Source organism: Triticum aestivum, chromosome 7D, assembly GCF_018294505.1.
Source record: "Triticum aestivum cultivar Chinese Spring chromosome 7D, IWGSC CS RefSeq v2.1, whole genome shotgun sequence".
NCBI classification, from domain to species: domain Eukaryota; kingdom Viridiplantae; phylum Streptophyta; class Magnoliopsida; order Poales; family Poaceae; genus Triticum; species Triticum aestivum.
The window spans coordinates 559,090,518-559,104,694 of NC_057814.1; the positions used below are offsets into that span (position 1 = coordinate 559,090,518).

General features: G+C 51.8%; 1 protein-coding gene across 1 annotated transcript in view; it reads left to right on the top strand.

Moving 5' to 3' along the window:
- Positions 1–2,439: 2,439 nt before the first annotated feature.
- Positions 2,440–14,177, top strand: part of LOC123171284 (uncharacterized) — a 38,853-nt gene continuing 27,115 nt past the window's right edge. The window contains exon 1 of the mRNA XM_044588855.1: positions 2,440–2,566. Within this exon, the coding sequence (XP_044444790.1) occupies positions 2,440–2,566 (127 nt within the window). The remainder of the gene's footprint in view (positions 2,567–14,177) is intronic.

Here is a 14,177-nt window from a genome sequence, read left to right on the forward strand (position 1 = left end):
TTTACCAAATCGTGTTCACACACTTAGCTCTCAATAGTAGGACATGTTCACCACGTTCCAATTCATCCCCAATGAATCAGACCTGACTCAACTCTAAGCAGTAGCAGGCATGACAACAAGTATGAATGAGTAGGCACATCAGGGCTCAAACAACTCCTACTCATGCTAGTGGGTTTCATCTATTTACAGTGGCAATGACAGGTCATGCAGAGGAAAGGGGTTCAACTACCGCAGGAAGTAACAATTGAAACGTTGTTGTCCTAATGCAGTAAAAGAGAGCAGGAGCGAGAGAGTGGGATTGTATCGGAATGAACAAGGGGGTTTTGCTTGCCTGACACTTCCGAAGATAGTATAGCTCTTCATCGGTGTCATCGATCACATCGTCGAAGCAACGTCTACTGAGAGGGGACAATTACCGACAACAGAGAGAAAACACAATCAATGCAATGCAACAATATGATGCATGAATGTGACATGGCAATATGCTGTAGATTGAGCTAAATGCAACTATCAACAAGTTAAATGAAGTTGGTTTGAACCCTAGGTTCAAATTCAAACTCCACATGTGGTTATTTAAATGCATTTAATTGATTTAACCAATTCAGCAACTTTAAGTTGTTCCAACATGCATGAAAATGGTACAGGTGGAAAGATTGGATTTTTCTGATCATTTTTCATATATAAATTATTTCATTTGGAGTTACGGTTTAATTACTATGAATTTTTCAAGTTTAGGACATTTTCTGGAATTTCCTGGATCAAATTTAATCTAGAAAATGATTTACTGCGTCAGCCTGACGTTAGTGTGACGTCACCAGGTCGACAGCGTCAGGCCAGGTCAAACCTGACGTTGGGACCCACATGTCATAGGCTCTGTACTACCAAAGAGTTAGTTTTGTTAAACTAAATTAGCCTGGGGTTAGTTTAGTGCATGGGGCCCGGTGTCAGTGGGTGTGGGTTCAATTAGTGGCGCCATTAGCCGCTAATGACGTTGCCACATCGGCACGGCCGGAGTTAAGCCGCCGGCGACCTTCCCGCGCGACGGAGTCCACACGGGACGGCGCTACAGGAGGCGGCTGGGTGAGAGAAAGGTACCGGGAGGAGGCCCTCACTCATGTGCGTCCAACGAAGCAGGTGGGAGGTCGCGGGGTGGTCGGAGCTCGCCGGAGCAGAGCTCGTGGCGGCGGCCGGAGTTCGGGCAACGATGGGTTCGTCGTTGCGGTGCAGTAGGGGGGCGCTGGTGTGTGCTACGTGCTCCTGGTGAGGTACAGAGCACGGAAACGTGCTCGGCTTCGAGCCTAAGTGGCTGCGGTGACGGTAGTGACATGGCTGGCGGCGGAAGCTTTCGGCTCCGTGGAAGAGCACGCTAGGGGACGCGTTCGGCAGAGAGAAGAGAGGGGAAAGATGGTGGGGCTCACGTAGATCACAAAGCTATGCTTGGGGTAGCCGGGGGCGTGCTGAGGACGATGAATTGGCGAGGGGGATCGACGGTGCCCGAGGTTGAAGATGAGGTCGGGGACAGCACGGCAGGCCATCCTAGCTTGCGCTTGTTGAGGGGGAAGCTTCACGGCATCGAGGCGGACAGCGGGGATAGCACGGGGAGGCGCGGGGATGGTTGTGGCCACGAGAACTACGGCGGCGCGTCCATGGTTGCTTCATCCATGGATGGAGGGGAGTGAGGGAGAAGCGAGGGGGAGGACTGGAGAGGCCGGCTCGACCCAAATGTCGGTGGCGGGGTCATTCGAGGTGTCACGTTGGCAAGGGAGGGCAGGCAGGCAGCTCACGTGGCGCGCGGAGCGCACGCGCGCGTCGGGCACGCGCCCTGTCCGACTGGCGGGAGGACGACGATGACTGGCACAGGCCAGTGGGCTGGGCCGCACAACAGTTGGGCCGTCTGGTAAGTTTCCTTTCTCTCTCTCTCTCTCTCTCTCTCTCTCTCTCTCTCTTCCTATTTGTTTTCTGCTTAGTTTTTTATTTAAACTTGCCACTGTTTAAAATTAGAACAATTCAAAACAGTGCCAAATATCCTCTAAGTATAACTTACGTGGCTCATTGGACATTTCCAAATGCACATAAATTATCACAGAGCATTTAAAAATATATCCATATATATATTTGAATATATTTTCAAATTCAAATAGAATATTGTTTTAAATTCAGAGACCAAATAATTCCTTTAAAATGTTCCAAAATTTTGGTTTGGTATATAACCCTTGCCAAAATTCTCAAAACTATTTTTAGGGAATTTTGGATTCACTGAATGCAATTTAAAGGGTTCTTGCCCTTCTTTTAAAAGATTTTTAGGCTTTCAGATTCCCTCAATTCAAGTTTCTTCAATTTAAACATGATGCATGCTCACGGATGCAACTACTACACTCAGATATTCTAGGGTTGTGACAATTGGGAAACAAAACCAGAGACGGTGTTGTTTGCCAGCGCATGTGCAGCACAATGACATCGCGCGAGAAGCAGCACCGGTCGGATCCAGCAATTTCTGTCGAGGGACCGAGCTTGTGGGCGAGGACAGCAGCAGGGAGCGGCAATACATGGGTGGAGGAGCGGGAAGGTCAAGTTCGAGGCAGCGAGAGGAGCACCTCAAAGAGACGTGGGGGCTGGGAGGAACGACAGAAGGAGGGAGGCCTGCTGCACTGACCGAAGATGAGATGAGAGCGGAGATGTGTCGCGGAGTCGAGGGCAGTGCTAGTCTCGCCGGACCATAGGCGCAACGGTGGCGGGTGGGGATCGGAGGCGCCGGGGCTGGGGGTTGCTGTGGATGGGGCACGCCGGCGCTGGAGGTCGCAGGGGATGGGCGCGCTGGGGCTAGGGGTCGCCGGGGATGCGACGCGCCGGGGATGGGGCCCGCCGGGGTTGCGGGTGATACGTCCATTTTGCATCATGCTTTTATATTGATATTTATTGCATTATGGGCTGTTATTACACATTATGTCACAATACTTATGCCTATTCTCTCTTATTTTACAAGGTTTACATAAAGAGGGAGAATGCCGGCAGCTGGAATTCTGGGCTGGAAAAGGAGCAAATATTAGAGACCTATTCTGCACAACTCCAAAAGTCCTGAAACTCCACGGAAGTTATTTTTGGAAATAATAAAAATATTGAGCAAAGAAAATATCAGAGGGGGCCCACACGCTGGCCACGAGGGTGGGGGGCGCGCCCTACCCCCCTGGGCGCGCCCCCTGCCTCGTGGGCCCCCTGGTGGCCCTCCGGTGCCCATCTTTTGCTATATGAAGTCTTTCGTCCGAGAAAAAATCATAAGCAAGCTTTCGGGACGAGACTCCGCTGCCACGAGGCGGAACCAATCTAGGGCTCTGGCGGAGCTGTTCTGCCGGGGACACTTCCCTCCGGGAGGGGGAAATCATCGTCATCACCAACGATCCTCTCATCGGGAGGGGGTCAATCTCCATCAACATCTTCACCAGCACCATCTCCTCTCAAACCCTAGTTCATCTCTTGTATCCAATCTTTGTCCCAAAGCCTCAGATTGGTACCTGTGGGTTACTAGTAGTGTTGATTACTCCTTGTAGTTGATGCTAGTTGGTTTACTTGGTGGAAGATCATATGTTCAGATCCATTATGCATATTAATACCCCTCTGATTATGAACATGAATATGCTTTGTGAGTAGTTACGTTTGTTCCTGAGGACATGGGAGAAGTCTTGCTATTAGTAGCCATGTGAATTTGGTATTCGTTCGATATTTTGATGAGATGTATGTTGTCTCTCCTCTAGTGGTGTCATGTGAACGTCGACTGCATGACACTTGTGGCACCCCGGCTCAGAGAAACCGGAACGCCCCGTATTCCAGCCCAGAGATCGAGGAGAAGTCTCTGGAATACGGCACTGCTTGACATAGAACAAATCAGCTCTTATTACAAGAATAATAATTACACGGGTCTGATGTTACAATGATCACATCAGCATGGCGACACTACGCTTGCGATACTACACTTGCTCTATGCTAGCAGCAGAACTACTCGTAGCAGCGGAAAACTTCTAGCAGCGGAATAACGACGAAGGTGGTGAACTCCACTTCGCAGGGACTCTGGCTGGGACACCATCTAGCTCGCACGCACGGCAACCTCGACAAGCAATAAAGCAATCATGGCATCACCTGCAATCTGGCATGACACGCCAGGTCAGTACATTGAATGTACTTGCAAGCTCACAACAACCAAAAACATCAAGGCAAGACAATAACATAGCATTAAGCAGGTTAATTAATTAACAACTACCATGATGAAGCAACTACTAAGCATGGTATGAACTGATACAATATTGATAAATCACCATCTCAGATCTCCATAACCATATCTCTCTTGGCTAACCGGCCAAGCAATATAACATCTCGATCACCTCGTGATCAAAACCAAACGGTGATCTTTCCGGCGATCACTACCATGACCAACACTTGGTCTCAAACGGTGATCTTTACGGTGATCACTACCATGACCAACACTTGGTCTCCAACCTCATCATCAACATCCTGCCAATCTGTACTGCTCAACATATCAACATATATATATATATATATATCACCTATAAGTCATTCCGTCATGTGAGTGTTGATCGAACGGTGGGACCTAGTACGAACCCATGCCCATGACCGAGGGCGCGGCTATCGATAGATTAAACACACACACACACTCTGCAGAGGTAGCGCACTTTACCCACACCACGGAACCCATGGCCTCGCACTCCCATTCGGGTGGACCAACGGCGTTCTGACAAAACCGATCTATTGCTATGACCCTCTCCCGGCCACTCCGACTCACTCCCCACTGAGCTAGTCCTGGGTGGCCCCGTGTCTACCAAAGACACGACGACCACCGTCGTGGCCAAAACGTCCCTCACGGGGACCGGATCCATAACAACAACAACGGGCACGCAAGGTTATGTCTGCTTACCGGGCCAGGGTACGCACGCCCATAAACTTCCCTCGTTGGAGGCACCGGCGAGAGGCACGACAATAGACCACATTAGGGCCTTCCCATAAAAGGCAAATGTGGTTGCACTGGAAAAAGCCCGGTTCGGTGGCACCTGACCAAATTAATGACGGAATTTAACCCGAAAATATAATAGTAATGACTGATACTCCGATATCATCTATCAACCTATAATCCAAGTCATAGCAATATCCAACAAATAATCCAAGCATAATCTCATCATCTCAAAATACTCCAAGGGTAGTGTTAAGGATATAACCCTTAGAGTCACCCGCCAGGAGGGACCGGGTTATTCATAATGGTCATCACGCGAAGCCCAGCACCGAGCTTGAAGACGGCGTATCAATGATGGGCCTAAGACCCAGAGATTGCTTAAGGCCCGTAGTGATAAACCGCCGTATGGCAAGACTTGTAGTGTAAGGCAATAATAGTTGAGAGTCCGAGCCGGACACTCTTATGAACCAGCCAGGACTCTGAGAGCCGCTGGGCGTCAACCTCTCTATATAAAGGGACGACCCGGCGGTGGTTTAGGGACAGGTAAGATCACTTCGAGAGCCAGGCATAGCAATTAAGCTCACTGGTCATCGAAACCATAATCAATACCACCTCAACTGGACGTAGGCTTTTACCTTCACCGTAAGGGGCCGAACCAGTATAACCCCCGTGTTCCTTGTCCCGTTTAACCCCTTTAAGCTTCCTAGCTGCGATGGCTCCACGACTAAGTCCTAGCTCAAGGACATCTGCCGTGACAATTCCACGACAGTTGGCGCCCACCGTGGGGCCAGCGCACGGTGGATTTGAGTTCTTGAAGGGCAGCTTCGAAGGGCTCAAGGGATACGCTGTGGGCCGGATGACCAAGAGTCGTCGCGGCAAGCTCTACATCGACAATGCAAACTGGGGCCCCGACGCCGGCTCAGTTGAGTACGGGTACCGGGTCCCCTTTGGCGGAATTCATGTCTTCATTGGCAAGATTGGTGAGCCGGGCCCTGCGCCGGATCTCTGCGTCGATCTCATCGAGACGGCTCAGCGCGCACGACCCGCCCGGGCTCTACCTGCCTTGAAGCACGCTTTTGTGGGATGTGTTCATGGAGGACTCTCTGAAGGGTCTGGATCTGGTGATGAGACGGCTGCCGGCTCTGACGGCGAGTCGTCCACGGATGAGTCAAACTCGTTGTATCAACTTCAAGATGGCAGGCTCAGGGGTTGTTCCGACGGCGACAGTATTCCGGACCCCTTTGAACCGCCGAGTCGGGTTGGCATCTTCATGGCCGGCGCGCAACCTGTTAGAACCCCGCCTCCGGGTCAGGAAGCCCGGTGCCCTCATCGGCTCAGGTGCTGATGGATCTTAGAGATAAGATGACGGTCCTGTTGACCGCTACGGTAGCTCCAGAGGATCAAGTTCAACATGACGCGGAGGTGGCACAGTTAAAGTTGGATCTAGCGAAGGCCAAAGAGGATCTGGCGGCGGAGGGGATCAGGATGGCTGCAGAGAGGGCGGCTCTCGACGCCCAGACTCAGCTGATTCAGGCACAGTCCTTCCGACTCACGATGGATCAAAACGCATCCAATGAGGTCATGAGAAGGAGGCATCAAAAGGCCCAATCTCGACTCCCTCCGGTTTACAATCCTCGAAATCTCATCAACACGCCGGGTGCAGGGTCTAGTAACCCGCCGGAGATCATAGTGCCCGGGGCTGGGACACCAATTCAGCCCCAAGTGATGGGACCTCCCCGGGTGAACCCTGCCCCGCCTCAGTACGTGCCAATACCACCGGGTCATTATGCCAACCCGCTGGAAAACATGGTCGCCGCGGCGGCACAGCTAGCAGCTCTCCCAATTGATGGCGACTCTCCAACGGCGGTTGAAACCCGCCGGGTCAGAGAACTCCTTCAGACAGCTCTGGCGCAGCAAGAGGCGTACTCGTATAGCCGGGACAGGATCCATTCAACCCCGCGTCCAGGCCGGAGCCCGAGTTATAGCAGACACATGGTCTCAGCGACCGGCTCAAGTAATGTCCGACGCCGTGACTTGCCACCTGGCCACGGCCCGGCTCATAACGAGGCCTTTCACGCGGCAGGACCAAGACAGAGCACGGCAAGAGGCGGAGCAGGTGCCTCAGGTGACGGCTTACCAGACACCCCCGGCTTATCCGACGGCTTCCGTCGACGTGGGTATCTGTCGTGGAATTGTCACGGCAGATGTCCTCAAGCTAGGACTTAGTCGTGGAGCCATCGCCGCTAGGAAGCTTGAAGGGGTTAACGGGACAAGGAACACGAGGGTTTATACTGGTTCGTCCCCTTACGGTGAAGGTAAAAGCCTACATCCAGTTGAGGTGGTATTGATTAGGGTTTCGATGACCAGGGAGCTTAATTGCTATGCCCGGCTCTCGATGAGATCTTTCTTGTCCCTAAACTGCTGCCGGGTCGTCCCTTTATATAGGGAGGCTGACGCCCAGCAGCTCTCAGAGTCCCGGCCGGCTCATAAGAGTGTCCGGCTCGGACTCCCAACTATTCTTGCCTTACACTACAAGTTCTACCATAATGATGATTGTAACTACGGGCCTTAAGCCATATCCGGGTCTTAAGCCCATCTTTGGCCCACCGTCTTCAAGCTTGGCGCCGGGCTTCTGGCGATGACCATTAGGAGTAACCCGGCCCCTTCTGGCGGGTGAGTCTAAGGTCTATATCCTCAACATTAGGCCCCAGATTGATTTGAGCCGGCTCATGTCAATCTTCAATTCTTTCGACAGAAAATCTCCGGCTTACAATTGTGTGAAAGGCCATAACCCGGCGTGACGTCATCCTCTGGACTCCGGGTAATCTGCCGTGACGTCATCTTCCATTAAGTCCATTTTTTACTCCACCAGATCCGCAACGGATCTTATCTTTTACTGCCATCCCGAAAATCGAGGCGCCTCTCAGGCGAGATAACCGCGCCGTGGCCTCCTCGTTTCTCGCGCCCACTTATGAGTCTGGCCTTATAAATAGCCTGGCCCGTTGCGCCTCCAGCAGCTCGTCTTCCTCCTCGCGCCACTGCTTCTTCGCTCGAGCTCTGTTGCTGTCGCCGCCGTGGGTCTCCTCCTCCTCACCAACTCCGGCCGCTGCATCAACCTGTTGTGTCCAGAGAAAACGGCGGCGACCTCCGCGACTCACCAGCACCTGTAAGTTCTGGCTGCCCCGTAGAACAGATCTGCAGTAAGGTCCATCCTGTTCTTTCGTGTTCTTCGCCGCCGCCCACGAGTTCTTGGTAGTTTTCCTTTTTACTGCCTCTTCTTGATCTTAGGATAGTATAGAACCAATGCGGCGGCTGTTTAGTACTCATTTCAAATGCAAGTAGACCTCTTTTTACTGCATAAAGGCTCCGTTCGAGCCCAAGAACTTCCCTTGCGTCTATTTTTAGGTCTAGAAACTTTCCTTTTAGCCAACCATTTTGATCCAAATTATTTACTGCAATGTGTGAAACCTGTTTTCACCACACTTAGTAAAAAACTGCACCTGTTGAGTCTTGGTGGTTTACATTTCCGGTTTAAAGAAGCCACGCGCCGTAGAACCTTCCGGCTCAAAGGAGGCCATGCGCCATAGAATTTCCCGGCTCATCTGTGATAAGGCCGTAGACAACCGAATTACTCTCAATACCTCCAGCGGCTTAGATAACCCGGTGCACTTAGATATATGTCATTAGGCCCCTCCATAAGCCGCCACTTTAAATACTGAACTTTAAATTTCCTCCGGCTTATAATTAAACCGGGCATGTTTCCTTTTATCATAGGCTTCCAACTTTCACCATGCCTCCCAAAGCTCCTAAAGCACCCATCACTTGCAATTGGATGAGGTCCAATGTCACCGACGAGACTTTAGCGGATTTTGTCAAGTCAGGCTACCTGCCTAAGAAGGACGTCATGTCCTACCGTGCCCCTGACCCGTCAGAGGAGAGACCACAGCCAAAAGACGGGGAGGTAGTGGTTTTTGCGGATCACATGAGCCGGGGCTTCGCACCGCCCGGCTCAAAGTTCTTCAGGGATGTACTGAATTTCCTTGACCTGCGGCCACAAGATATAGGACCCAACTCGGTGTCCAACATATGCAATTTCCAAGTGTTCTGCGAGGTTTATCTTGGAGAAGAGCCCAGCCTGCTACTCTTCAGAGAGCTCTTCTACCTGAACCGCCAGAACGAGTGCACCAACAGGCCAAGTTTGGAACTTGGCGGAATCTCCATTCAGCGACGGAGAGACTGCCTTTTCCCTTATGCCGAGCCGCCGAGTCACCCAAAGGACTGGAACCAGACGTGGTTCTATTGCCAAGACACGTCGCCGGCTGACGAGAGCCCGCTGCCCGGCTTTCGCCCTTCACGTCTGGAGCCAACTCACCCTCTGTCTGACAAGTTAACTCAGGCGGAGCGCCAACCTCTTCTCCCCACCATCAACAAGATCAAGGCTCTCCTGGGCAATGGTCTCAACGGAATTGATCTAGTCCGGGTCTGGATCTCGTGGCGGGTGATCCCATTGAGCCGCCGCCCCGGCTTAATGTGTGAGTACACGGGCCGAAAGGATGACCCCCTGAGACATAGCCGCAACGATCTTCCTGAAGACGTTGTTGAGGACATGACCAAGGCTCTTTTGAACGAGAGCTTGGCAGACTGCGGGAGGACCGGGTTAGCCCCCTTCTGCAAGACCAACCCAGCCCCAGCAGTAAGCCGCTGATCTGAACATCTTATCTTCTTCTGTAGATAACCTTCATCTGAATCTTTAAGAAATCATTATTGTATTTTCAGGCTGATGACAAATTCTGGAAGGTCAAATATGACCATGAGGCGGCCAAGAAGGCCAGGAAAGCAAAGAAAGCCGCCAAGAGAGCCGCCCCTCGCAAGAAGGGAAGTAGGCCTACTGCTTCAGAGCTGATGCAACTAAGCGACAGCTCCGAGTCAGAGGTAACCCCTGAGCCTGTAAGCTCTTGTTATATTTGTTGTTTATTTCTGTCCACCTTATCAATACTTGTTCATCAATAGGATGACACCGGAGCAAGTAACCCGGTGGTTGAAGAGGTAATGATACTTTCCTCCGACTCGGAGCCCTTGCCAAGGCTGAAAATCCGAAGGGTAACCCGGAAAGTACGCTTTTCACATCCTTTAGCTTATCAAGATCCTCAATTTATTTTGAAGCGACAGGTTCATGAGAGCCGGCGGCACACCCGGACCAACAAGGACACTAACCTCTCCTCCGGGTTACCTGACGCATCGAGGAAACGCCGAACTGAAGTTATCTCCAACTTGTACCCTTTTCATCCTTTGGCGGGTGTTATACGTCAACCGCTCAATTCTTCTGACTCAAATTATCAGGAAACTTCCCCCTCTTCTGGCGACTCTATGCAGTCGAACCTGCCGGCTTTCAAGACCGTGCCCGGGTAACGATGATCTTCTCATGTTGTACTTATCTTTATTTACACTTTTGTGCTTAACCTTTTTGTCTTTTCAGTGCCCAGGCAAAACTCAGCAAAAGGGCAAAGAAGAACAAGCCGGTCGGAGAGCCGGACTTGCCTGAACCGGAGGTAGCTGCTCAAGAACCGCCAGCTGCCCCTGCTCCTGAAGCCACTGCTCCAAACGACAAGCCAATTGCAGAGACTTTTGCTAACCCGGAGGCCTCCAGCTCGGCTCAACCAGCAGATGACCCGGATGTGGTAATCACCCGGACGGAATTTGTTGAGCCGGGGAGACCTACTGCGCTGGCCAAGTGCTCCGCTGAGGAGTTGTTAGGGCGCCACCGGGTCAATCTGGACCTCACCGACTATGGCAATCTGAGCATCGGAGAGATCATCTCCGGCTATATCAGCCAGGTGCACAAGAGCCGGGACTTAGAGATTGCCATGGTGAACCAGATTCAACAGAAGTCTGAGGTATCACTCTTCTTTCTTCTTACTTACTGCATAGTTATCTTGTTATTCTTACCATGCTCTAGCCCCCAAGTCTACTACTTATGATAGAATATGTTGTAGACTTAAGTTCCGGCTTACTCGTTTGAACCGGTAACTTGTAAATAGAATCGTTCGATATGCATTAGCCCCCAAGTGCCAAGTGTCTTTGCTTGGAAAGTGCTTGGGACTTTTAAAATTGCATAGTAACTGTTCATCCTATGACCCGGAAATTATGCAGGCTGCTGGCAAGAAGTTTGAAGCTGACATCTCTGATCTCAAGACCCGTCTGAAGACACAAGAAACTGAGACCCGGAAAGCAAATGCCAAATTTGTGTCCAGTATTGCTGCGCAAGAAAAACTGAAGACGGATTTTGACGCTGAACGGAAAGCTTGGGCCGAAGAAAAGGCGACTCTGGTGAACCGGGCCGAACAGGCGGAGAAGGCTCTGACAGAAGACCGCCGAACTCTCCGGCTTAAAGCGCCAAGTGTCCCAGATGGTTGCCGCAATCTTCGGTAAGTCATTTCACCGGCTTTCATCAAGTTTATAATCTTTATATCTCATAACTCATCCTTGTCGGCGGCTTATCTGATTCTGTTAAACAGGTCCCAGAAGCGCCAACCTCAACCAAAGTGTGGTAACCAAGTTAAAGGCCGTGTACACCCTGGTGGAGCAACTCTACACCGGGTCACAGCGTGCTTTGGCTGTGGTGGCCCTATCCAATGAGGTGCCGACTCACCTGGCGGAAGTTCTTCGCCGGCTCGCCGTTCTTCCTCAACGCATCCAAGAGCTGCGACGGGCCTCTGCAAGAGCCGGAGCCATAGCTGCTCTAAGCCGGGCGAAGGCGTTCCTTCCAGAACTAGACCCGGCGGACATCGCTCTGGGCTACCCCAGTTTGAAGGAAGACGGCACCGCCTTCGACCAAAAGGACTTCGCAGCCTGCGTGAAGATCGTACGCCCGGTGGCCACTCTGATTGGCAATGATACAGATCTGACTAAGTACCAGCCGGGTTACGATGCAGAGAATCAGAGGATCCCCACTCCGCGCTATGAAGCCCTCAGCTTAGTCCCGCCGACTCGTAAGCACACCTTCGCCCCGGAGATTGACCCGGTCGGGTTAATTGACGAGGAAGCTCAATTTGAAGCTCTGAGCGGCATTGACTGGAAGTCGTCAACTTTCCAGGTCTTGGGAACAGCCGGAGAAGAGGAGAGGGATGAGCCGGAGACTTCAACCCAGCAAGCGTCGTAACTCTATAGACGGTTTATGTGAAACAATGCTTCACCCTTTTGGACTCAATGAGTCTTGTAATAGAATAGGATCAACACTTTAACTGTGCCGTGCCATCGTGCACGTGTTGAATGCTGAATTCTTATGAAAGTTGCTTCCTTATATGTCTCCGGGTTATAGCTGATCAGTCATGCTCCTTAAACTTAAATAGTTGTCTTTAACTATCCTGCATAGAAAGACAAATCACAAGTCTCGAGGCGGCTTACCGCACGGAGAATCATAGTCTTATGCATATAACCCGGAATATGATTCACCAAAGACTGCTCCCCAATTATTTCCTTGATATAACCGTAACAACACACTTACCAGCCTGCAAGCACACTTCCGGCTTAGATAACCCGGGCAATAAGGTTGGTACCTCAATTCCAGTTTACCAGTCTTAATGACGCCGGTTGTATTCGACTAGCACTGTAAATTAAAGTTAAGCCGGCAAAAGTGAGACCCGCCATGCATACTTGAAATAATCAGAAGAACTTGCTATAAATCAGAAAAACGTAGGGGCTTCCGGTTCGAATACGACCAGAGACCCGTCCCAAAGGGGTTATGCTAGGATTCGAATGCGATCATATAGCCCCCAGTGGGTGTGGCGATGCCAATCAAGAGGGTATCGACAGCTATGTTCTCTTTGGTTCGAATACGACCCATGTTTGAACAGGAAGCCCCCAAGTGACTTTAAGAATTGTTTAACGACGCTGATTCGAATACGATCCACGTCGGTTCTCAAAGAGGTTAAACTATGATTCAAATATGATCAAAGAAAACTCCCCAATGAGCTCGGCACTTTGCCAATCAAATGGGTATCGACAGCTATGTTCTCTTTGGTTCGAATACGACCTATGTTTGAACAGGAAGCCCCCAAGTGACCCGTCGGGGAGTCGCCGTCAATTGGGAGGGCCGCCAGCCGTGCTGCTGCGGCAACCATGTTCTCCAGCGGGTTAGCACAATGACCCGGTGGTATTGGCACATACTGAGGCGGGGCAGGGCTCACCCGGGAAGGCCCCATCTCTTGCGACTGAATAGGGTTCCCAGACCCGGGCACTATGATCCCTGGCGGGTTACTAGACCCTGCACCTGGCGTGTTGAAGAGGTTTCGAGGATCGTAAACCGGAGGGAGTCGAGATTGGGCCTTTCGATGCCTCCTTCTCATGACCTCATTGGACGCGTTCTGATCCATCGTGAGCCGGAAGGACTGCGCCTGGATCAACTGAGTTTGGGCGTCGAGAGCCGCCCTCTCCGCAGCCATCCTAATCCCTTCCGCTGCCAGATCCTCCTTAGCTTTCACTAGATCTAACTTTAATTGCGCCACCTCCGCCGGGTCAACCGCGGCGGTCAACAGGGCCGTCATCTTGTCCGTGAGATCCATCAGTACCTGAGCCGGCGAGGGCACCGGGTTTCCCGCTCCAGCAGCAGGGTTCTGAACAGGCTGCGCACCGGCCATGAAGATTCCAACCCGGCTTGGCGGCTCAAACGGGTCCGGAATACTGTCACCATCGGAACAACTCATGAGCCTGCCATCTTGAAGTTGATACAACGAGTTTGACTCATCGGTGGACGACTCGCCATCAGAGCCAGCGGCCATCTCATCACCAGATCCAGATCGATCAGAGAGCCCTCCATGGATACATCCCACAAAAGCATGCTTTAAGGCAGGCAGGGCCCGGGCGAGTCGTGCACGCTGAGCCGTCTCGATGAGATCGGCGCAGAGATCCGGCTCGGGGCCCGGCTCACCAATCTTGCCAATGAAAACATGAATTCCGTCGAAGGGGACCCGGTACCCGTACTCAATTGAGCCGGCGTCGGGGCCCCAGTTTGCATCGTCGATGTAGAGCTTGCCGCGACGACTCTTGGTCATCCGGCCCACAGCGTATCCCTTGAGCCCTTCGAAGCTGCCCTTCAAGAACTCAAATCCACCGTGCGCTGGCCCCACGGTGGGCGCCAACTGTCGTGGAATTGTCACGGCAGATGTCCTCAAGCTAGGACTTAGTCGTGGAGCCATCGCCGCTAGGAAGCTTGAAGGGGTTA